We start from the raw sequence: 24,956 nt of genomic DNA, 5'->3' as shown, positions 1-24,956 counted from the left end.
ACCCCCGCGCCCCCCGTGGCCTCCCTCTCCCCCCTCGTCACGCCTCCGCCCCCGCCCCCGCCCCGTCGCCAAATTACGCTTGGCCCCTCGCCCGCCGCGGGGATCCCTACCCCGGCGCCATGGTCGACACCAGGCGCAGCTCCGCGGGGAAGCGCCGGGCCTCGTCGGAGGAGGCCTCGCCCCCGACGCCCCCGCCCGCGGCGGCCCCGGACTCGGGCGACGCGGCGGGGGCATCGGCGTCGGCGCCCGGTGCGGAGGCCGCCTCCCCACCGCCGGCCCCGCGTAGCCGGTCGGCCAAGCGGGCCAAGGCCGCGGTCCGCCCCCTGCGCGCGTTCCTCTGTTTTTGTATCGCTGATGATTTCCGGGAACCGATTGATCTGATTATTCGTTGCTGTGCGGTGGTGGTGGTGGCAGGGCAAGACGACGCGCCCGGTGTCGGCCCCCGTGTTCGAGGCCGCCGCCAAGGCAGCGGGCCGCGCGATCGAGAGCTCGCAGCTGAGCGCGCCGGCCGCGGAGAGGTCCGCCGGGGCCGTCGCGGCGTCGTCCACGGTGTCGAATTCAGGAGGTGCGTGCTGTTGGGTTCCGAGTTCGCGGTTCGTTTCAGGAGGGGCCAGGGCTTGGTTTAGCCCGGGGGGAGGTTTTTGATTGCTCTTCTTTTGCTGAAGCTTCAGCGAGGAAGAAGAGGACGCCCAGGCGTCTGCCTCCATCTGACGAGACGACCGCGGAAGAGATGACGCAGTGGAAGACGAGGCGCGGGGCGGCCAGTAGCCGGACTCATGCTTGGGCCAGATTGATTTCCCAATCTTCTCAGGTCTGTTGTTTAGGAGAACTCACTGATGAGAGGAACAGTGCCACAATTCTATTTGGTGACCGCATAGCATCTAATCAAGTTATTTGACGGACAATTAAACTGCTGTAGCCTTCTTAGCTATCAAACAGCACAAACATTTTAGTAAACTTAGCAGATTTTAATTCAAAATTCATTTTGGTACAAATCTGTGTCTTGAGTGGGTCATTATATATGTCTGCCAAAGCTCTATTGTGAATCATCTGTCATATAACGCTTCATGCATGGCTTTAGTTGGCAACACAGGACCATTATGTGCTGTTAGAGCTGAAACTAGCTTTTCTTCAAAATGGAGCGAAGAACCATTCCATCTAAGTTATCCAAATACCAGAGAACATCGACTAGTTATTCTCGTTTTGCTACTGTTTGCTGGCTTCTGTACAGTATCTACTTCCTGTCATTATTTGGCCCGACATGTATAATGCCTTTGTCAGAGTTTTATTAAACATTGTGATTTTTGTGTATGTGGGTTTTGTAATCTTGCGCTAGTAACTGTTCAGTAATTTTTAAATCATCATTCTGATATTTATCTTGAGTTTCCAGTCTCCTGCATTCGCAACTATAGGATTGTTATTGTCTTCCTGCTCAAATTTAAGCGTACTAAGCTACAAATTTAAGCGTACTAAGCTAATACTATTAGCTTAGTACGCTTAAATTTTGCGAATGATATCATGTTTAGATGCCAATCCTTGCCAGTTGCCACAGCCACCATTGAGTCATTTAATTTGTCTTGTGGACTTGCGTAATCATCTTATTTGTAAAATCTTGAACGTTTTTTTCTACAACTGAGTAGGAACATCTTACGTTACTCTGAAATTGTCTGGAGGTTCATTTGGACCATTTGATACAAATGAGTCACATTGGATCAAGGGTGATCCCTGTTGTTGGTGCATACATGCATAGCAAATACCATTTCACAGTTACTTGTTTTTTAGTTGCTGACATCTGTTTTTTGTAACCGTGTCAAATAGCCTACCATTTTGTCAATTCCCCACTTAGTTCTGTAGTATTGGTAATTTAGTCTTAACATTTACTAATTCTAAACAATTATCTTTGCTAATGATTATATTCTTCTTTCTGCTGTTCAGTATCCCACGGTTCCTATTTATGCTTCCTATTTCACCGTTGGCCATGGTGGTAAACATGATTTGAAACTGACGGACGCATTATCTGGATCACTTGTTTGCAGACTGAGGCATGTTAGGGTATGGTTGCATTCTTAATTTTATTAATTTATTATTAGTACTCCGTTCTTCCTGCATTCATCATTTTGAGGTTTTGACTGTCAATTTTGACCTGTTTACCAGAGGGGTGCTGCCCTTGAGGTCTCTATATCCAAAGTTGTCTATGTAAATGGGAAGGCCTTAGACAAGGCTGCTAAGGTCACCTTGACTGGAGGCGACGAAGTTGTTTTTAGTTCACTTGGGAGGCATGCTTATGTATCCTTTTTTTGTGACTGACCGCTTTCTTAGTACATGTGTATTGCTCCTATCTGTGATTACGGGCATGTCTGGATGTTTTTGCCACTGTGCTTTGTTAAGCAAGACTAGCAATGTTTGGTTCTCCTGCCTTGCAAGCGAAATGAGATTGTGCTTTCTATGATAGTATAATTTGTTGCTCAACATATTGTATGTATTTATTTGAAACTATGTAGTGGACTACACCAGGGAAAACTTTACAGGCTAACAATGCCCACATGGAAGAAGTGGGAGCTAATGTGGGCCTGCCAAAATTTGGCCTTACTAGGCAAAGTTAGATGGACAGATGTTGGGGTTAGGTTGCATTTTAGGCGTGGAAGTCCTTAATATGTTGGAAGATATTTCAGCCTCTTCCAGAGGAAAAATCAAGCACATCAATCCTTTCTTCCCCGAGTTTTGTTCAGCAAGGGCAGCATCCAGTTATGAAAGGCACACTGGATCATTTATCATCTAAAAGGGCCAAGTTATCAGTGCCGTTTAATTTTGGTAGTGGCTGCTCTCCATTGATTCCTCATGGTGAGATAGCTTCATTTCTTCCCTAAGGCCCTCCTAATCCCTAACATTTTAGAAAAAAGGGATGCAACATAAGACGACTTCTGTTTTTTTATCTTGTTCATCAAAACTGGGTACTCCCTCCATTTTCATTTACTCTGCATATTAGATTTGACTGAAGTCAAACTTCATAAAGTTTGACCAAGTTTATAGATTTCTTTGAACATCTACAATAAAAATTCTATATGATGTGAAAGTATATTCAATAATGAATGAATCTAATGGTATTGATTTGTTATTGTATATGTTACTCCCTCCGTCTGAAAATACTTGTCATCAAAATGGATGAAAAGGGATGTATCTAGAACTAAAATACATCTAGATACATCCCCTTTTATTCATTTTGATGACAAGTATTTCCGGACGGAGGGAGTAATATTTTTGTCTATAAACTTCATCAAAGTTTACAAAGTTTGACTTTGACCAAAGCTAATATGTGGAGTAAATAAAAATAGAGGGAGTACCTTTTATTTGTTATTATGATGAAAGAGAAAAGTGAGGCTAAACAGATCTCTTTTTTGTTCACTAGATACAGAGATAGTCAGCAGTTTATGTAAAACAATGGAGGAGCAGAACCAGTTCTCTTCTGAAGAAAATGTGCCATTTGCTCAACATAAACTTTTAAAAGAAGATCTGAAGAAGGCAGTTGTTAGTGCAAGTGATATATCAGAGTCATTTGATAGTTTTCCATATTATCTGAGGTATCTAGATTATTACTCTCTTCATGAAAAAAAAACAGCTCTTTTGTTATATTGTTCGAGATATAGAAATATATATGATTTGATGCATCTCTTAGGCCCTCTTTGGTTCATAAGTCCTAGGACTTTTTCTAGTCCCAACTAAAAAGTCCCTTCCTGTTTGTTTCCAGGGACTAAAAAGTCCCTAGTCCCTCCCTAGAGGTTATTAAATGACCATGTTACCCCTAGTATATAGAGAAATAACAACCAAACAACACCATGGGGCGGTGGGCCAATGGGTGCATGGAGGGGCATTGTTGGAAAAGTCCCAAAAAGTCCCAAAAAGACTCTCCTTGAGAGTCTTCTTCATTTAGTCCCAAAAAGCAACTTTTAGTCCCTAGTAGTCCCTCCTATTTGGTTAAAAAGTCTCTAAGAGGGACTTTTTCTAGTCCCTACACCAAAAAGTCCCTGGAAACAAACACCTCCTTATTATCCTTCATTTTAGGAGCATATAATGTTTATTTTGTACTTCACATAATAAGTAAAGAAATTCTTATAATGATCCTATAGAAGGATGATTTCTCCCCAATTGCTTAGTTCTGTAATTTCACAAACCCCATCTCTCTTCTTATTTGTTATTCCTCGTAACATCCTTAAAAAATGTAAGAAAAATAATTGCAATGCCATTCTCATTTCTAAATCATACTTTCTTTTAGCTAGTAAGCTGTGACGCCATTTTCTAAAAAAAGTAAGATGTGACATAATGGCAGGCAGAATGATCGGTTGGTCATAGTGCATGATAATTGGATATACTAAATCTTGCTCCTACAAATGTTTCAATTGGTTATAGTGGTTCGTTGGTCACCTCCTCTCACCCTGATGTGACCCATTAGATCTGTTGCAAACAGTGGAGATGTTAGTCCTGTTTGACACCAAAATTAGTATAAAGTTACCCCCCAAGTGGCTCAAGTGTATGAACAATCACATAGGCTTAAGCTTGGCATCACCATCAATTCATTTTGTGAGTAGCAACCTATTGGATATCTAATAATCTAAGTTGTTTTATATTTTGCAAGACACAGGCATTTAGCAAGTGAGTACTGATTACTCGAGTACAACCTACTTTTTTTTCCAGTTAATTTGGCCTGTTGCATATTGATTGATTGGTCTCTGGTGGTTAAGAACTATCTTTGATGCCTTCTCATCCTTGCAGTGAGAATACCAAAAGTTCTCTCCTGACACCAGCACATGTAAATTTGTGTTGCAAGGAAGCCATGGAGTGGACAAAAAAAATATCTTTTATTTCTCAACGAGTACTATTATCTGGTCCAGCAGGTATTAGTTATACTTGATGAAATTATGGGGTATTGCAGTTAGTGATTTTGTATATTTGTTAAATGCTAAATGCTTGGATTGTTTAAAAAAAAAGGGCAACCTGGTGCATGTAGCTCCCGCTTGCGCAGGGTCCAGGTAAGGGTCCGACCACTTTGGGTCTATAGTACGCAGCCTTTCCCTACATTTCTGTAAGAGGCTGAAATGTAGGGAAAGGCTGCGTACTATAGACCCAAAGTGGTCGGACCCTTCCCTAGACTGGAAATGCTTGGATTGTTTACTAAAAACAAATTTACTTTTTGTAGGGTCTGAGATATACCAAGAAACATTGATGAAGGCTCTCACCAAACACTTCGATGCTAGGCTGCTCGTCGTAGATTCATCATTGCTGTCGAGTGTAAGCCTCTTAACCATGCCATGCTTATTCTTCTTGCAGTGGACTGATGATATATTGAACAGCGCCACCGCAGCTCATTTTGAACAAACCACAACCTATTCTATTGTAGGCCTTATCTTTTTGTAAGATGACAGATATGCGCCTTCTTTTTCGTGAGATGAAATATATGCTTCAACTATTCTATTTTACCTTTTTGTCCAATGCTGCTAGTATTTTCTGGAAGCTCGAAATGTTTTCTTCTTTCAGAGTTTGAACTTTGTAAACAAGCTGTACAGAAGAGTTGCAGTAAACTCACAAGACTGGTGCTGTTTATAAATACATCCGAAAAGATGTAGCATTAGTTAATTTCACCATAAATGAATCAGGTGACACCTTGAGATGTAAACTAGAAAATGATGTATGCTGTAAGTTACACACTGATGCAACTGCATGCTCGCTTTAAACAGTTGCATATGAATTGTGTGCAAAAGGAGAGGGACAGGGGGTGGGGGTGGTGGTCTTTTCTTTGGTATTTCTTTAGTTCGAATTCAAATGCCAACACCTGAGTGTCATTTATTTTCAGGGACAGTCTTCAAAGTCAAAGGAATCAGAGCCGTACAAAAAAGGTAAGGCTATCATGACTCTGTTATTAGCACTAAATTTTCTTTGCTATTTTTTGGCAACTATTTTTAAGTCTAGATGTTGAGAGTACCTGTTGAATTGAGTATGGTGGCCCTGCATTTGTCCGTGGTACTATGAACGATGAAGAGACTACTGTTTGTTTTTACAATATTTTCTTAGTGTAATGAAACAATCTGATGTAGCGGTAGTAATGCTTCTGATATTTTATTCAGGTGATAGGGTGCGATACATTGGTTCTTTGCAGTCAACAAGGTTTATCCTCGAGGGACAAAGGTGTGTCCCATACCTTAAGATTTGTTTTTTTAAATGTGCATCCTTTCAGCTTCCTGCGCCACATGTGTGAATGTCCCAGGAGCTTTTTTTTATGTAATTTTTTCTCTTGGTTACTCTTAGTACCTTACATGCTATAGCAGTTTTGAGTAGGAGGGTTTACAGATAGAAAATTATTTGTGCTGTGCAAAGCTGGAAAACCTATTGTATGATATACGATGATCGTGAATTGCTATAGAGAGTTTGCAGTAACTGGTAGCAGCTATAAGCTTTTTTACATGGGTCTGGATTTAGCCCTGTTTGCAATGCAGGATTCTCATATGAAATTTTCAGGAAACTGCACCCCAACTTGTTTGGGACTAAAGGCTTTGTTGTTGTTGTTGTTGTTGCACATCCAGCGGGAGTATAAGTTTCGTTTTGTATGAAATTTTTACATTCGAAATGGGTTATATGGAAAAGTAGATCTGATGCAATAATCATGAGAATCATCCTTTCTCCATTTTCCTGTAAATATTGCATATTATATTGTACTGCATTGATCTTTTGTACTTAAGTTGCATAGTCTATCTTAGATGGCAGTAGGTTTTCTTATTGGATAAAAGAACCAGGCTGGTTTGAGTCCCTGCTTGTTGGTCTGACCTGTGATGATATGCAATGATCGCTAACCATATGGATTTTCTGAATTATTACCTATTATGTTAGCATTCCACCCCTTTGTTTGCAATTGACCTCTCTTGTTGTTGCCATCTGCATATTTTACTTGCATCTATTAAAAATTTATGCCAAATTATACAATCTGCAGAGCTCCAGATTATGGTTCCCAGGGTGAAGTGCGACTTCCTTTTGAGGAAAATGGATCCTCAAAAATCGGAGTCAGTTTTGACAAACCAATTCCTGGGGGCATTGATCTAGGAGGCAATTGTGAGGTTGATCATGGTTTCTTCTGTTCAGGCGAGTTTTTCTTCTGTTGTTCTTATGTACTTCTTAAATGCAGTGTTTTTTGCCATTTATTGCTATATTGTTAATTTTTGTAACAACTTACTTATGCCTATTTGTATTTCCAGTTGATTCTCTGTGCCTCGATGGTCCAGGATGGGAAGACAGAGCTAAACATCCATTTGATGTAATATTTGAGGTTTGTACGATCTTCGCAACCTTACTTTTATCAGCATTTGTCATTTTTTCCTATTACTCACTGGAATTTTATGCAGTTTGTTTCTGAAGAAAGTGCGCATGGACCCCTTATCCTATTTTTGAAGGACGTTGAGAAAGTGTGTGGAAACACTTACTCTTATCATGGTCTAAAGAGCAAGCTCGAAATTTTTCCAGCAGGTGTTTTTGTTATTGGGTCTCAGACCCAGGCAGACAGTCGGAAAGATAAGGTACTTACTGTAAAGATAATCTGCACCTGATTTCTAAGTATTCATTCTTTTAGCTAACAAAAAAGATGTTTATACAGCTAAACGGGTCTCCTTTCCTTTCGAAGTTCCCATACGGTCAAGCAGCAATACTCGACCTTGCGTTCCAGGTGCCTTTTCTGGTTTTGCTGGAAGTATCCCTACTTATGCCATGCTAGTGTAGGGACTCCATGGCACTACAACACATTGTCAGCTTATACTGAAAGGATATTTCTGATATATATATCTCAATTGCTTATTATCTTGTCCACTGTATTATTTTTCTTACTGGACCCTTTTATCAATTAAATTAAATAATGGTTTCTGTCATAAGTGCTCTGTTACACTTTTTTGTTGTTACAATCTAATGTACACCAATGCAGGATAGCTTTGGCCGGGTGAATGATAAAACCAAAGAAGCAGCGAAGACTGCGAAGCATGTCACTAAACTTTTCCCCAGTAAAGTGACAATACAACCACCACAGGTATGCCATTTGTGTTACTCAACAATGATGTCTACTTGGTAGTGTCCTCTCCTAGTTATAACTCTAAATACATGCTACAGGATGACTTGGAACTCTCAAAGTGGAAACAGCTATTGGATCGTGATATTGAAATTCTGAAAGTGAAGGCTAACATTTCAAAAGTCCAGTCTGTAAGTATTAATTAGTGACTTTTCATTTTGTATATTACTTTTGGACTATAATAGACTTAAAAACCTTCAATGTTCTTTTGCTCTCGAACATACCCAATGTTATTATGTTTCAGTTTTAAGTAACTGCTTGTTTGCACACCCCTGTTATTCAATTATCATATGTTCTCTTCAGCCTAATGTCTTGCGTTTTATATGTTAGTCTTTCCCTATGTAGCTGGGAGTCCAAACATGATTACTAAAAAAAAGTATGTCATTAAGCTGCTATTAGATTCCCAGAGTGATTAGGATGTTCTGATTTTTATTTGACAATTTTCTTACGTTTTGTTGAAACTTTCGATAGATTTGCCTCCACTATGGGACAAAATAGTATTCCTGCATCACCTGTATTAGTGCGACCTCTAAAAATGGAATTGTCGCTCCACTCCACTGATGTTGCTGTTCCTTATATCTCTTGGTTTAACTAATGTCTTTATGCAATCGGATGCAGTTTCTAACTCGCAATGGTCTGGAATGTGCTGATGTAGAGACCACAGTATGTGTTAAAGATCGAACTCTTACAAATGAATGTGAGTAGTCATTCCTACATGATGTTTTATCCTGTATAATGTCCATGTAGCATCATCTGTCTATTGTTTTTGTTTCCAGGTGTCGATAAAATAGTTGGTTATGCTTTGAGTCATCAAGTTATGAATTCTACTGTTCCAACTCCTGGAAAGGATGTGTTACTTGCTCTTTCTGGTGAAAGGTTTATTCTCTAACCTTGTACACTTCACAAAGTTGTGCAAGAAAGTTCTTTCTGGTTCATCTAATGATTATCTTACTGAAATTGTTGCATTTCAGCCTTCAGCATGGGGTTGATTTGTCGGAAAGGATGCAAAATGACCATAAGAAAAAGAGCACAAAGAAATCACTCAAGGTGACTTTCGTCTTTTTTTCTTAATAGCAAAGATCACCTCATGTATATGACTTGACCTGGCCATGATCAGCCTGGCCCAGTTATTTATTTGAAGTGTGCAAATAAGTCAGATTGAGTTTGAGTTTCATCTATTATTTGAGGCTCTGGGTCATTATCACATTAATGGTGTCTAATGCCAATGACTTACATGCATTCCTTTTCATTGTAGGATGTTGCCACGGAGAATGAATTTGAAAAGAGGCTTCTTAGTGATGTTATCCCTCCAGATGAGATAGGTGTTTCCTTTGATGACATTGGAGCACTAGAGAATGTCAAGGAAACTTTGAAGGAATTAGTGATGCTTCCATTGCAAAGGCCAGAGTTGTTCTCCAAGGGACAACTTATGAAGGTACAAGGCATTCTTAATCTTCATTATTTATGCTTAATATTCTTCTAAAACAATCCACATGTTCCTTCTGTGAGTCCTCTGTTTCACCTGTAACAATGGCTCCTTGTTTTGTCATTTACCTTTATAGTTAGGTATCCTCCTTTCTGCGCTTATGACTCATCCTTGTTGAGTGGTTCTGTAAATATTGTAATGTTGTTCACCTGCGGTGTGTCCATCATCTCCTATTCATTCTGTGCTTTCTAGCATTTTGAATTATAGTTAGATATCCCCCTTTCTGCGCTTATGACTCATCCTTGTTGAGTGGTTTAGTAAATATTGTAATGCTGTCCACCTGTGGTTTGTCCATCATCTCCTATCATTCTGTGCTTTCTAGCATTTTGAATTTATGTATGATGCTTTTGTGAGCCTTCTGTTATACAGCTTCACTTTCTAAATATAAGACGTCCTGTTAGTAGTGTCAAAAAACATCTTACATTATGGGACAGGAAGTGGTTAATATCATGCAATCCCAAATTTAATTGAAAAGAGCAACAAGAATCACTTCAAACTGAATGTAGCAGGTTGAATACTGCCGTTATCATATTATTCTCCTTATTAATTAGTATTTCTTAACTTACCCAGTGTGCAATATTGTTCTGATTTTTCATTTTGCACCAGCCATGTAAAGGAATATTGCTTTTTGGTCCACCTGGTACGGGGAAGACCATGCTTGCTAAAGCTGTTGCAACAGAGGCTGGTGCTAACTTCATCAACATATCAATGTCAAGCATTGGCTCGAAGGTTTTCCCATAACAGATATTTATCTAGATTGCTCTCCATTGTTAGTTCTACATTTTCTTACCTGTAATTGTAACAGTGGTTTGGCGAGGGGGAAAAATATGTGAAAGCTGTGTTTTCACTTGCAAGCAAAATTGCTCCCAGTGTCATTTTTGTGGATGAGGTCAGTCAAAAAATTTCATCATCATTGATGATTTGATTATGATTCAACAGGCTGCAGAATAATAGTGTCTTAATTAAGAGACCTTGCTGTGTCCCCTGTTTTGCAGGTTGACGGCATGCTGGGTAGACGTGAAAACCCAGGGGAACATGAAGCCATGCGTAAAATGAAAAATGAATTTATGGTGAACTGGGATGGTCTGAGAACAAAAGACAAAGAACGTGTATTAGTACTTGCTGCCACTAATAGGCCGTTTGATCTTGATGAGGCTGTTATTAGGAGGCTCCCAAGGAGGTATGGGTATACATATTTTAACAAATAAATGCAAATTGTGACACTGGCATTGCCAACCAGCCATAATTCTTCTGAAACTTTTGTTTAGGTTGATGGTGAATTTACCAGACGCAACCAATAGGAAAAAGATTATTAGTGTAATACTAGCCAAAGAAGATTTGGCAGAAGATGTAGATCTGGAAGCAGTGGCTAGCCTGACTGAGGGGTATTCAGGCAGTGATCTGAAGGTATTTAATTTTATGTTAAGCTTATTTGTTTCTTATTTGATTTCCTTTTTAAACAGGTAATTTCCATATTCTTTCTGCTGACAACTTGAATTTTCCCCAGAATCTGTGTATTACTGCTGCACATAGTCCCATAAGGGAAATCCTTGAAAAAGAGAAGAAGGTTAGTTTTAAATTCTTAATTTCTTGTACTACTTTCCTATGTGTTGTCAGTTTTACTGATTAATAATCTCTGATCCTTCTGATTTCTCTCAATGTTTCTGATGTTATCGATGCTTTTAGAATATCTGGTTAACCATATCATTAATGATTTGAATTGATTTATTTTTTATTATCCTTGTTGAGGCTACATCAGACCTCTAATCTATCATCTTGTGTCTACTTGCAGGAGAGATCCTTGGCAGAAGCAGAAAACAAACCATTGCCTCCTAAGTATTCTAGCAGTGATGTCCGTCCCCTAAATATGAGTGATCTCAAACAGGCACACGAGCAGGTAAATAGTACTGCTACTTTTTTCTGGAAAAGAAGAGAAAAATAAACTTAATGCAAATCAGACTCAACTACACCAGTAGATTTGATGCCCCTCACGCCTGCGGAACTTAATCCATCAAATATATAACAAATGCTGATCACAGCTCTTGCGGGCTTAGTTTCAAGATTGGAGTGTAATGCTAGTATTGATATGTTCTGGGTTGTAGCGTCAATTTGTTTCTAGGATATACTCCCTCCGTCCCAAAATAAGTGTCTTAAGTTTAGTACTAGTACTACTAAAGATAGTCCAAAGTTGAGACACTTCGGGACGGAGGGAGTACTAGAATAAATTAAGGTTACCCGCATTGTCATATATGTTTTTTCATCTCCAAGTTGTTGATAAAAGTGTGATCCTAACGTAACGTAACTTGCCTCGTGTGTAGGTATGTGCAAGTATATCATCTGATTCGACAAATATGAACGAGCTTGTTCAGTGGAACGAGCTTTACGGTGAAGGCGGATCTAGAAAGAAGACACCTCTAAGCTACTTCATGTAGCTTATGTCTAGTCTGTACATAGAGCAGAAGCATTATAGTGAAACGACTGAGAAGATAGGCAATGAATAGCTCTGTTGGTTTTCATTTATAGGCAATTTTTTTGAGTCAATTGTTTTGTAATGTCAGTTTGGAGTTCCTACAGATAGCGTAGGACCTGGTTGGTCCACCATTCTCCTTGAACGGTCAAACCTGTATGTAGACTGAGCATCAGAATACAGTTCAGTTAATTGATGTTCCAGCCAGTGCGAATCCAGTTAGGTCTTGTATACAGTACATGGTGCTTAGGAAAATAAACCAAGTTAAGCATCAGTGCTTATCCCTATAGAAGGGGTGCCTAATTGAGTGTCTACTCTTTACAAATAATTATGCATCTTTGCATTGTACAAGGCCTTAATTAAGACCTTAATTGATGTGGTATGTTCCTCAGTGATTTGCACCTTTAGGTCAACGCATGACCCTGGTCGAGAGTTAGAATCTACACGCGTAGTAGTTAACACTGATGGCCATCGGACGATTGAAGTCATCGGGTGGGAATGAACAACTTGCACTGATCGAACCTGGGGAACAAAGTGTGTTTTGTTATACCCATCTTAGGCGACGCTGAACATTTTTGGCAGTACAAACGACCGCATATACGCAAATCTTGAGACTAACAAAGTCATCGCAAGTTGATGGAGATGTCGTGTCGCACTACATGGAATCAAAATCACTTGTAGATCATGTCATCTGTGTCACACTACGAAGTCGTTCTACTCGCAGTTGCATACACGGTAATTCACACGAAGAAAGACTATACAAGTCTCTATTCTGTTCTGGTTTTGCTTCACATGGTGCGATTCATGAGCCCGTAGACGAGCACGAGCCCCATGATGAGCGAGTCGTCGACGCCGGGCTCCACCACCAGGGCGAGCACGTCCTCCCCGAGCGCCACCCCGCCCGCCGTCACCTTCCTCTTCACCTCCGCCACCACCAGCCCGGTGCCGGCGTCCACGATCCTGCAGCACGCTCGCTTCCCTGCGCGCGCCCCGCCGTCGTCGTCGATCATGTACCGCATGGCGCGGCCGGCGTCGCTCTCGAACTCGCACGGCGACGACGACGGGCGGCGGCCGCTCCGGTGGAAGATGCCGCTGCGCGGCCGCGCCACCTTGAACCACGCGCTGGCCTCTTGCTTCCGGCCGGTCCACTTGTACCCTTCCCACTTGCCAAACGCCAGCTTCTGCAGGAATCCACAATTAAGTAACCAGTCAGAAACATCGATCATACATTCGTTTGAGCGCCAACATAGTATTTCATAGACCTTATGATATTCTCAGCAAAGGAAAATGTACACACCTTCTTGTGTATGTTGACGACGATGTTGCCGCGGAGGTCCATGAGGCAGACGTTGTCGCTGCACTTGGAGCCGTAGTTGTCGACGCGGTAGACGATGTGGCCGTCGGAGTCGTACACGGTGCACCCCCGCCCGTTGAGCACCAGCGACTTGAGCCACAGCGTGAACACCTTCCCCCTTCCCTCGCCCGCCGGCGACGAAGAAGAAGAAAACGACGGCGAAGAGTGTACCCTCGCCATCTCTACCCGTACTAAGTGTTGCCCTCTGTCCGTCTGCACACTGACGTGCCTCTCTATGTGATCTGGTCAAGTAAGCTAGGGCTCGATATATACACAGAGGATGGGGAAGAGAGCAAAAGCGCAAAAGTGCTGGTGACGTGGTTGCTGGCTCGCTTAAACTATCTGGATCCAGAGGAAGACAAGTTGGGATGATGCTCTTTTTGGAGTATTAGTTAGTTAACCAGATATTAAAACCCCCTTGAAACACATTTATGCCATGCATGCTTATCGAGCTGTGGCGGCAATTGGGCAAATAGTCTATTCGTGTCCAAGTTCTAGTGCCCCCCGCCCCCCTGCGTGTGGTTCGTGCCCTATCTTTCATGCCCAAGCACTGAAACCAACAGCAGGCCAACCATTTCATCTTCAGCGTAAGACAAAGCTAGCTCAAAATGGCCGTGCTTGATTAGTAAACTCGAACCGGAGGCGTTGACAGCGACATGCATGCCTGAAAGGCACGCACATTTTGACATTCACAACGGCCCTTGGTACCTCATAGGATCGGACTTAAAAGTAGTAGCAAGAAAGGTGCATGCGTCGAGATGCTGCCAGTCGCTTTTTGCATGGGCTTGGAACTGCAGTTGCTGACGGGACGAAGCAACAGCAATACTCTACTACTTATCAGGCAATAATGCGGATTAGAAGTGCTTAAATAAGGCAAGTAGATCAGGTCGAGATGTCTAGTCAGCCGTAGCAGGCGGGAGGCAGCACTCACGCCCGTCGTCACCAAAGCGGAAAAGGAAAAGCGCCACACAAGGCTCCAAGAAGGAACTGATTTTTCCATCCAGCCGATGCTATTGGCAGCTGATGCGCGCGTACTTGTAATATATGTTAGTCCGCATAGTAGGTCGAGGTCGACGGTGATGCGAGCCGGTTCAGTCCGGGGCTGCAGATAAGCACTCGAGGTCTTGAGCAGAGAGCAAAAGGACACACATATGCATATGCTTCCATTGTTAAGTACCGACTCTCGTGTAATATCTCTATTGTTTTCAGACAGGAGATTTTGGGCAGTACAATAATAGTGGATTGCTGTTGCTATTTCTAGGCCGTGTCTGGGAAATGCCCATTTCCAATGATCTCTGAGACGTACAATTATTCAATTTTCGGTGGATATATAAATAATAATATAGGGTACTAATCTACGCGCAGATATTGGAGATGCCCATGGTAATGATACAAGGCAACTCGAAACGGGGCCAGAGGTTGTTGCCTGCTGCTGGGCTTAAGCAATTTTTAAATTCTGGATCGGCGAAATTCATCGAGTTAAACTGGTGATCCTGATCTGGATCGTGATACAGTGGTCCTGACCCTGATTCGGTGGTCCTGATCCTGTTGATTAAGTGGCAGTTTAGCACCATGTTATTGACACAAATAGCAATCGACAATGTGTACAGATGCTTGCCTTGTCAAAATCGAGGTGCCTAGCTATATCTGTTCGGTGAGTGGTTCTGGCTGGGACGCTAGCCAGTAGCCATGTTCATGCGATCACGCTCAGCTCGTTTGAGTCATGGAGCAGATCATAAGGCGGCTGGAGCTGGGTTTGATCTATTCGGAGCTCTCGTCGACCAAAAACATGTGCCTTCTCTCCCTGCCCTGACATGTCATATCGTTTGGTTTGAGATGAGCTGACTGAATGTGTGAGTTCAAATTTGATATGCATTGCTCTTCTTTTTCATTGTTTCTAGAAGCTCTGCCAGTGTAAAATGTGACCTCATGCAGTTGCACATTTGTCGTCCTAACCCCGTTAAAGATATTAGGGCATTTCTAACCGATCCCCATTTGGGCCGTAAGGGAGGATAGTTTCAGTTTTCCTCCCTTACGGCGCACCGAACCGATCCCTTAAACCGAATAGTGGAGTAAAATTTATCCTCCAGCACCAAAAATCCCCCAATCCTAAATATGCTCACTCCCGCTGCGCCCGAGTAAAAGTGGCGGCCTATCTTTCTCCCACTCTCGCGTGCCTTGTCTCCCGCCGCCGCAACCACCATGCCCCACCGCCGCCACCGATGACCCTCCCTCCGGACGAAATGGATAGCATGGACCCTTTCCTTGCTTCACCGGCCACCGGCGCCGGCTTGTTGCCACCAGAAACCACCCACTCACCGCCACCCGCGCCGAAGAAAAGTTTGGGGATGAAAAAAAAACACCGGGTTCAAGCTCCTCCTCCAACAGTGGCAAAATGGCCAGGTTGGCGTCCGCCTCTCTGGCAATGGCCCGCCGCCCTCCCGACGCTCCTGCCGGAGCCAAACGAGCAAAAAAACAACGGCGATGCCGGCGGCCCTCGTTGAGGTGGCCGTGAAGAAGATGAAGAAGGCCACAATGACGCCTCGTCCAAGGCCAGCGCCTCGTGCAGTTGCTTCGGCGGGACCTACAATCACTGGTTCGGCACAGGCGACGGCCACAGCCTGCAACAAGTGTCGTGGCCGCCAAGTGCTTGATGAAATGCCTACAAGGTAAAAAGAACTTCAACATTCCGGCCGATCATAATTGTTGGTAGCCGATGGTGATGTAGTTTCCTTGTTTTGTTGTTGTAGCGGTTTTCCTTTTGATGGTGGGGGGTGTTTTCTTAGTGTCTTTGGAGTCCTTGGCCACGATTGGACTTAATGAGCTCAACTACGCCTCTGACTCCATTTGGCATCATCCGGAGATGGCCCAAGACATGGAGTAAGAGGATGTGACCGAAAAAGGAAGAGGTGGCCAAGGAAGAGGAGGCAAATCCTAAGCGGCGCTCTAAGCGCCCGCTACAGCTTTAACGGTACAGGGCGCACACCCCCCGCTCCGCCATGGGCCAGCCCATTTCTCATTTTTTTTCCTTTTGTAAAAGTCTGCAAAAAATGGTGCTATGTTGGATTCGAACCCGCGCCTTCGAGCTTCGGTGCAAGACATGCCAACCACGCCAACCACTCCAACTGCTGTGATAATGTACTGCTTCTTCTTCTGTTATCCCTTTTTTCCTTTTCTTTTTTTCCTTTTTCTAATTCAATGCAAAAAAGTTCACGGAATATTATGAACATTTTTCAAATTCTATGAACTTTTTCTAATCGGATGAACAGTTTTTTAAATGGATGAACTTTTTTCAACTTTGATGCACTTTTTTTATAATAGGATGAACTTTTACTAAAATCCGTGAAATTCTTTTTTAAAAAATTGATGAATATTTTTTCAATCTGGTGAACTTTTTTTCATATTTGATGAACATTTTTTAGGTCGGTGAACTTTTAAAAAATTCGATGAACTTTTCTTTAAGTCGGTGAATTTTTTTCAAATTTGATGAACTTTTTTTTACGTTCGTGAACTTTTTTTCAAAACCGACGAACTTTTTTTCGAAATCGTTGAACTTTTTTTAATCCATGAACTTGTTTTATTCGTGATTCTTTATAAAACCTGTGAACTTTCAAAAATATTTCACATTGTTGTTCAAAAGAAATCATGTTTTTCTAAATGTTTTTAAATAATCCAAAAATCTACGTGGCTGCAGCGTTTTGTTCTCAAGCTTTATCGCGCTGAAATTTTTAATACTGCGGGGTGGCTCGAGTGGTTGGCTAACCATTTACTGGCGGTAAGTGACGCGTGTTCGATTCCACAGCAGCGCCATATATTTTTGGTATTTTTACGGGCTATTGCATTGGACTGCTGCGTGTTCCTGGGCCGGGCCCATAACAGGAGCAGCGTGGGCGCCAGAAGGTCAGGCGCCGGTTAGGAGCTCCCGGAAGAGGAGGAGGCCGAGGTTTAGGCTGATGGGCTTTTTGATAGAATATCAGACTGTTGTTATTTCCCGAAAAAGGCCGGTTTTTTCTTGAAGGAAACTGAAAAAGGCTGGAATTAGTTCATTCTGGAAAGGCCGAAGCTAGTCACCCGGGCAGTCCGAGCGGCATGTACAGATGGGCTGTTTGCCTAAAGAAAAACGAGTTCAGGTGGGCTGTGGCAGCCACTGCGCCCGACTCTTATTTATTCTCGACTAAAACCGCTGAAAAAACACCAAAAGAACGTTCAAACGAAAAAAAGCCCACTAATTTGGCACGGCCTGGCCCTTGCCGCAGAGCCGCGCCATCCTCTGCAGCAGCGTCGCGATCTGCCGGTCGTCGCCGTTGTTCCGCGCCACCACCTCCCGCAGCTCCCTCGCACGGCGCCTCGCCGCCACCCGTTCTCTCCCGTTGACAGCCGAGCGCACCGCCCGCGCCACGTCCTCCGCCTTGAACTCCCCGAACCGCTCCTGCTTCACGCGCGCGGCCGCCGCGCCCAGCTCCACCGCCAGGTTGGCGTTCAGCGGCTGGTCGATGTGCAGCGGCAGCGCCACCATCGGCACCCCCGCCGCCATGGACTCCAGCACCGAGCTCCACCCGCAGTGGGTCAGGAACGCGCCGCAGGATCGGTGCGATAGGATGCGCCACTGCGGCGCCCACCCTTCCACCACCAGCCCGCGCGCCGGCTTGAACCCCCGCGGCATGGACCTCGCCGCGCCGCGGGCGTCGTCCTCCGCGTTCGGGAACCGCACCACCCACAGGTAGGGCACCCTGCTGAGCTCCAGCCCGCGCGCCATCTGCGCCATCTGGCGGTCCGACATGAAGTACTCGCTGCCGAAGGAGACGAGCACCACGGAGCCCGGCTCCTTGCCGTCGAGCCACCGCATGATGCGGCCGCCGTCGCGCTTCGCCTCGGAGCCACTGGAGTCTACCAGCAACGGGCCGGTGGGCACGACCTCCTTGCCCACCAGCTGGGACAGGTAGTCCACGTACTTGCGCTCGATGTCGGCGCACGTCTTGATGGCCACGAACCCGGAGGAGCGCTCCAGGCTGAGCGGCAGGCGGTCGCGCTCGGGGATCAGGGCCGTCCCGTCGTCGCGGGAGATGAGCCGCGCCGTGTATTTGGCGTCCTCGTCGGCGCCGCCGAGGCTGATGGTCTCGAACGGGAAGGCGGTGGGGGTCCGTTCATTCTTGAGGCAGTGGACGACGAACGCCTTGGCGGCGGCGCTGAAGGTGTTGAAGTGGACCGCGGGCACGCCGCGCGCCGCGGCCTCGAGCGGCGCCCACGGCTGGAGGAAGTCGTAGACGACAATGTCCGGGCAGAGCTGGTCGAGAAGCGCGCCGAAGCGTGGCGCGGCGAGGTCGCAGGCGCGCTTGAGGGCCGGCATGAGGTGGGCGGGGAGGCCCTTGGTGGTGTGCAGCGCGGGCGGGAGGCCGGGGAGCGCCGGGAGGTGGAGCTCGACGAGCCTGATCCTGTCCGTCTGGTGGTGCGCGAGGGGCGCGAGGTTGGCCGGCGTGGAGACGAGGTGCACGACGACGTCGAGGTGGTCGTCGGGGCTGGCGGCGACAAGGCGCTTGGCCAGCTCGAGGTACGGGTTGATGTGGCCGTGCGCCAGCCACGGGAACATGACCACGCGCATGCACTCGCGCTCGGCCTGCGCCATGGCGATCGGTCGGCGAGTCGGTGACGAGGGAGGCCTGGGAGGATCTACTGATTCGGTTCAGCTGACTAGAAATCTTCTTCGTGCTCTGTGATGTGATCTACTCCGGCCTTCGGGGCGCGTGGATTTATAGACGGCCTGGGTCGGCGATGGCGCTGACCATGGACGCGCGTACGTGCACGGAGCTCAGTGAGCGAGCGACGCGCGCGAGCCGCCCGGAGGTCATGGGCTGCGTCGTCATCGTGTCTGGCGCGCGGAGTCACTTTGCCTTGGCCACGTGCCGCCGGGCGCGCTAGGCGCGTGTCCGGCTTCTTCCATCACGTTCGAGATGGCCGTGTGACTCGATCTAAGACGGGGCACAACTCCATTTTTGTTACAGGAGCATGCTCCAGACATAGGTGCGTAATAAAACTAGAAAGGAAATACACACATACATTGAATGTGTACTACTAATTGTTTGCAAAGTATCATGGCCAAATACCTTTTTATGCAAGCTAAAAAAATGACAAAATCACATGTTTCTACCACATGTACTATTCACAAGAAAAGTACATAATTTTTTACAGCTCACACCAAAATGTTTTTTTTTGCATGGTAATATGTATCTCATCCATATCATAAAGATCAAAGTACATTCTTTTTGTGATGAAATTGCACACACATTTAGTACAAGTCTGGAAGAGCCCGCCTTTGGGGATCTTGTACCCCTTATTGTCGCCACTGCATGGTGGCAAGCCCTATGTCCTTGTCGAGCAGACGCTTGCGCGTCTCCACAAGTTCGGTTGCGACAGCATTGGGGTCCATGCCAATTGCGATGGGCGCGTACAGGCTCTGCACCGTTGTGCGGAGCAATTTCTCCTGGCAGGAGCGAGCAGCCGCCGTCGCACTGGTTCTGGAGCTGGTGGTCAGCACCTCCACGCGAGTGGAGAGGTGTGCAACATCGCAGGAGATGCCGCAATTGCCCGCGAGCCAGACTCTCCACGACGTGGTGGGTGTCTTGTCGTACACTTGGGTTTGACGGGCGCTTACCCTGCTGGCTGCTGGCTGCGGCCAGCCAGCCCGGGCGAGAAGCCGCGCCTAGCCGTCCTCCATTGGGGGGAGCTGGCTGGAGGGCCAGCCAACTTGAGGGACTTGAGCCGTCCTGATGTTTTGAAATGTTAACTTGTTTCCTTGAGCCTACCCGGAGGTCATCCCCCCGACAACTTGAGCACTTGTATTTCGCAGATTATATGAATACCAACAGGATGTAGGGTTTTATGCTAACATGGCGGCTCGGACCTGTATATAAAATCAGTTGTGTCCTTATTTCCTTGTGTAACTTTGATAGTGGATTGACTAGCCGTTTAGCCCCTGGCCGAACGCACAAATACAGGATATCCTAGATCCCCGGTGTCCGGAGAATGCACTCCGACACAAGCCATGACCGGAGAAGCGGTCCCCACATCAGAGGCCATTCCCGCGGTTGGACGATGAGTTTGAACCCAGTGGTTTTTTTTCATCCCTAAAGTTTTCTTCGGCGCCGGCGGCTGCACGTGGGTGATTTCCAGCAGCGACAAGCCAGTGTCAGTGGCCGGCGGGGTGTGGGAAGGGACCGGGCTATCCATTCCAGCCAGAGAGACGGTCATCGATGGAGGCGGCGGGGCATGGTGGCTGCAGCGGCGGGAGACAGGGCGACGGGATGGTGGGAGAAAGAGAGGCCACCACTACATATTACTCAGCCGCGGCGGGAGTGAGCATATTTAGGGGGATTAGGAGAGATTTTGGACGGTGGAGGATAAATTTTACTCCTTTATAGATTTTAGTACTTCGGCTAGGTATGCCGTAAGGGAGGAAAACCAAAATTATACTCCCTTACGGTCTAATGTATGGATCATAGTTTCATAATTCTTTCAAACATGAAGAACGAACATTCTGCAAGCTATGTTTTTTCAGCGCGTGGAGTATAGCAATTAATTTTATTTTTAGTCAGTAGTTTATGTATGAAGTGAGATGAGATTAGGGACGATCGATTCAGATGTCGACAGACACAAAGGCTTAGAATGGTCGCCGAGGTTAGATAAACATGAGACTGCTTGTAAATAGACAATCCGGCTGTCAACCAATTAGTTGGCTCACTACAAGATATAGGGCACCAGAGCCTTGATGCTCGCTGGGAACTCCTCGAACTTGGATTCGTACCATCTCCGGGTGGCGAAGCTTCGGCCGACGAGGTAGGCTGCCGTGCCGGAGGCCATGGCGAGCGCATAAACCGTCTGCGAGATCATCGCGAACCCGAAGAATCCGGTGATCTCGAAGAGGTAGTGCGGGCAGGTGACGAACTCGAAGAGCCCTCCTTTGGGGATCTTGTACCCTTTATCATCGTCACCTCCCTTCCTGAGTTGCGAGAGGAGGTAGTGGTGGTAGAAGTTGCCGGCGATGCCAACGGCAAAGAGGAGCACACCTGGGTAGAGGAGGTTGGTTGAAGGGTCAGGTAGTTCGACGGCGAGGTGCTGCGCGTAGATCATGGTGATGGCGCTGAGCAGGTAGCTGGAGGAGATGGTGAGCGCGGTGTTGAGTGGCATGTTTCCACTGTACCGGTGGATGAAGAGTACCTTGTAAAAGAGCAAGTTAAGTAGCGGTCCAACTTATTTTGGAATCGAACAATATTCGATTTGTTTTCAATAAACCTATAAAAATTGGATATCATCAAATTATTGTGAAGGTTTTTTAGTCTATTTTCAGGTTTCAACTACCATTGAAAACACAGATATTTCTCTTCCTTGATTTTGCTTCCCATTTTTCAGTCAAATGAGAGAAAATATTCAACTCCAATTCAACTAAAGTTTGACGAAATAAGTTTGGATTTTGTTTAAATTTGGCTCAAATTAATGCGCCACCACAATAGATTGACCTGAATGCACTAAAATTCCTAATTTTCCTGTCAAATTTCAGCGAAGATGTGAACCCCACTTCTATAACATGTCTCGTTTTGGGTTAAAAACACGGTTGAAGTACATGATTTGCAACACTTTTAGCAGCACCTAATTAAAGACCAGTTCTACGTTAGTAGTATATCTTTTTTTCTCGAAAAGATCGAGTGTCTTGAAGAAAGAATTCCAGCGTGAATTTTGAAGCAAGACCTTCTTGAATCATAATATTACCTCGAGGACACGCTTGAGGAAGTGGACGGCGAGCGCGGCGGCGAGGAGCTCCGCGCGCAGCCCTTCCACGGCACCCGGGACGACGAAGGACGCGGCGGCGGCGACTAGAGCCGGCGCGTAGGCCACCAGCATCCCGTCACGGCCCGGAAGCTGCGCGCCACCGGTGCCTCCCTTCTTCTGCTGCTGTCCAGACACGACGTGCCAGAACTTGGAGTAGGCCATGTGCTGGCCGCGGAGCTCCGAGAGGCCCGCGGACGCCAGCGACGCGAACGACACCACCGACATGGCCGTCACGAAGGCCGACGCCGGCGGCGGGTACAGCAGCGACGACGGCCACCACATGTCGCTTTATCGATCGTCCACTTGGCCTTGGTGTAGGAGCTAGCTCTGAACTGGATCGACCCTTGCGTTGCGCATCTCCTTGGTACTCAGGCCGTTGGTTTTACGCTCAGGTACGGTGGTTGCCGACGAGACGTGGCGTCATGGGAGCCTATGGAGTGAGCTGTGATGGAGGATGCATGAGACACAGCACACCACACGCGTGCCTTTGCTGTACCTACCTGAAATGAACGGCGCGAATTAATTCTGCAGGCAGCATGCATATGCACGTACATGCGGCTTAGGCTTGTCCAACGCGGGCGCTTAGAACGAGCGCTAGGATTAGATTCACGGCTAATTAGCAGTTAATTCGTTGAATCCTGATTAGATTTACGGGCGAGACTTTGCCTACGCCCCACGCGTGCGCTCATCCCGTTAAAATCAGGGGATGATTAGATTAAAAAAAACCAGCCATAGAATAAAGTGAAAGTACGGATGGAAGCATGGAGAGGAAACAGATAAGCCGGGTCAAATGAGGCGTCAAGCGCTTGCCTATTTTTCTGCGGACGAGACTTGGCTGCTCACCGCGCGTGCGCCCATCCGTACTCCCACATACTGGCTTGATTTGATTGGAACAAAATAAAGCCCGACCCCACCCCCTTAAAATCAGGGGGGAGATGATTAGATTAAAAGGAAAAAGGAAAAAAAAGATAGCCGTTGGATGAAGCGGGAGTACGGATGGGAGCATGGGGAGGAAGTAGGCAAGCAGGATCCTTTTTCTGCCTGCTCTAAGCGCCTGATTGCTTAATTTACTCCATGAACTTAGCGCTTGCCATTGTAATCCTCGGTGCCGGTGTCAAAACCGGCGGATCTCGGGTAGGGGGTCCCGAACTATGCGTCTAGAATCGATGATAACAGGAGACGGGGGACACGATGTTTACCCAGGTTCGAGCCCTCTCTATGGAGGTAATACCCTACTTCCTGCTTGATTGATCTTGATGAATATGAGTATTACAAGAGTTGATCTACCACGAGATCGTAATGGCTAAACCCTAGAAGTCTAGCCTAGGAATATGATAATGAGTATATATGTTGTCCTTTCCGGACTATCCCCTTCGGTTTATATAGACATCAAGGGGATTTAGGGTTTACATGGAGTCGGCTACATGAGAAGGAATCTTCAGTCGCCAAGCTTGCCTTCCACGCCAAGTAGAGTCCAATCCGGACATGGTGCAGTCTTCGGCCTTCATATCTTCACAGCCCATCAGTCCGGCTCATGGATAACAGGCCGGACGCCCGAGGACCCCTTAGTCCAGGACTCCCTCAGTAGCCCCTGAACCTGGCTTTCAATGACGAGGAGTCCGGCGCGCTGATTATCTTCGGCATTGTAAGGTGGGTTCCCCTTTCTCCGAACTCCAAGATAGTCTTTGAATGCAATGTTATTATCCTGACCTGTTACGCACACCATACACAACCATAGAGAGAATATAATATTTGCACGAATCCAATCTGTTGACAGCTTTTTTCCAACACGACATCGCGTCTGTCCGGTTACAATTTCGAACCATTTTTCTTCTGCCATTCCACGCTTTGAGACGCGGTTGTTATTGGCACATCTTGTCGAAACAGAGATCGTGTCCCTTTATTACGGGATTCTCATCAATGCGGGCATGGGTAACTCAACCATGTCGTTTATACCGCCCTAGGGAACAGGCTGTAACGCCCCGTATGTAACTTGCCATATTTGTATTCCAACTCTTCCCATTTTCGGCTCTAAGTTATGATATTCCCTCGTGGTTGGCTTTTGTCTTCGTTTTGCATTTTGTTCATGTCATGCATTTCATATCATGTCATCATGTGCATCGCATTTGCATACATATTCGTCTCATGCATCCGAGCATTTTCCCCGTTGTCCGTTTTGCATTCCGGCACTCCTACGTCCTCCAGCACCCCCCTTTTGCCTCTTTTCGTGTGCGAGTGTTAAACATTCTCAGATTGGACCGAGACTTGCCAAGCAGCCTTGGTACACCACCAGTAGACCGCCTGTCAAGTTTCGTGCCATTTGGAGTTCGTTTGATACTCCAACGGTTAACCGGTTAACTATAAAGGCCTCGTGTGTGTTGCAGCCCATGTTGGGGAACGTAGTAATTTCAAAAATTTTCCTACACACACGCAAGATCATGGTGATGCATAGCAACAAGAGGGGAGAGTGTGATCTACGTACCCTTGTACATCGACAACGGAAGCGTTTGGTTGATGTAGTCGTACGTCTCCACGGCCCGACCGATCAAGCACCGAAACTACGGCACCTCCGAGTTCTAGCACACGTTCAGCTCGATGACGATCCCCGGACTCCGATCCAGCAAAGTGTCGGGGAAGAGTTCCGTCAGCACGATGGCGTGGTGACGATCTTGATGTACTACTGTCGCAGGGCTTCGCCTAAGCACCGCTACAATATTATCGAGGACTATGGTGG

General features: G+C 45.9%; 4 protein-coding genes across 5 annotated transcripts; 1 reads left to right on the top strand and 3 right to left on the bottom strand.

Annotated features, from left to right (window-relative positions):
- Window positions 1–104: 104 nt before the first annotated feature.
- Window positions 105–12,379, top strand: LOC119353354. Of its 2 annotated transcripts, none has more exons than XM_037619954.1 (28): window positions 105–314; window positions 415–565; window positions 672–811; window positions 1,936–2,052; window positions 2,155–2,286; window positions 2,664–2,841; window positions 3,407–3,578; window positions 4,768–4,889; window positions 5,192–5,283; window positions 5,846–5,888; window positions 6,117–6,177; window positions 6,977–7,125; window positions 7,239–7,309; window positions 7,386–7,556; window positions 7,634–7,702; window positions 7,955–8,056; window positions 8,137–8,226; window positions 8,714–8,792; window positions 8,872–8,971; window positions 9,067–9,142; window positions 9,351–9,530; window positions 10,188–10,310; window positions 10,387–10,470; window positions 10,577–10,761; window positions 10,850–10,988; window positions 11,089–11,148; window positions 11,374–11,478; window positions 11,900–12,379. In XM_037619954.1, the coding sequence occupies exons 1-28, from the start codon at window positions 120–122 to the stop codon at window positions 12,011–12,013; spliced, it is 3,300 nt and encodes a 1,099-aa protein (XP_037475851.1). In that variant the 5' UTR covers window positions 105–119; the 3' UTR covers window positions 12,014–12,379. The 2 variants fall into 2 exon arrangements, with proteins under 2 accessions (XP_037475851.1, XP_037475850.1); XM_037619953.1 differs by having other exon boundaries at window positions 666–811.
- Window positions 12,380–12,659: 280 nt separating this feature from the next.
- Window positions 12,660–13,641, bottom strand: LOC119358990 (protein LURP-one-related 11-like). The gene is made up of 2 exons (XM_037625356.1): window positions 13,346–13,641; window positions 12,660–13,229 (listed from the first exon to the last, which is right to left on the bottom strand). Exons 1-2 carry the CDS (start codon window positions 13,580–13,582, stop codon window positions 12,837–12,839), a joined length of 630 nt encoding a protein of 209 aa, XP_037481253.1. The 5' UTR covers window positions 13,583–13,641; the 3' UTR covers window positions 12,660–12,836.
- Window positions 13,642–17,407: 3,766 nt separating this feature from the next.
- On the bottom strand, window positions 17,408–19,116 carry LOC119358989 (UDP-glucosyltransferase 29-like). Its single transcript, XM_037625355.1, has one exon. The coding sequence runs from the start codon at window positions 19,023–19,025 to the stop codon at window positions 17,628–17,630; it is 1,398 nt and encodes a 465-aa protein (XP_037481252.1). The 5' UTR covers window positions 19,026–19,116; the 3' UTR covers window positions 17,408–17,627.
- Window positions 19,117–21,031: 1,915 nt separating this feature from the next.
- LOC119353352 (3-oxo-5-alpha-steroid 4-dehydrogenase 1-like) lies at window positions 21,032–22,628 on the bottom strand. Its single transcript, XM_037619952.1, has 2 exons — window positions 22,163–22,628; window positions 21,032–21,613 (listed from the first exon to the last, which is right to left on the bottom strand). Exons 1-2 carry the CDS (start codon window positions 22,502–22,504, stop codon window positions 21,137–21,139), a joined length of 819 nt encoding a protein of 272 aa, XP_037475849.1. The 5' UTR covers window positions 22,505–22,628; the 3' UTR covers window positions 21,032–21,136.
- Between the last annotated feature and the right edge of the window lie 2,328 nt (window positions 22,629–24,956).

Source organism: Triticum dicoccoides, chromosome 2A (assembly GCF_002162155.2).
Source record: "Triticum dicoccoides isolate Atlit2015 ecotype Zavitan chromosome 2A, WEW_v2.0, whole genome shotgun sequence".
NCBI lineage: Eukaryota > Viridiplantae > Streptophyta > Magnoliopsida > Poales > Poaceae > Triticum > Triticum dicoccoides.
This window is presented reverse-complemented; position numbering and strand designations above follow the sequence as displayed.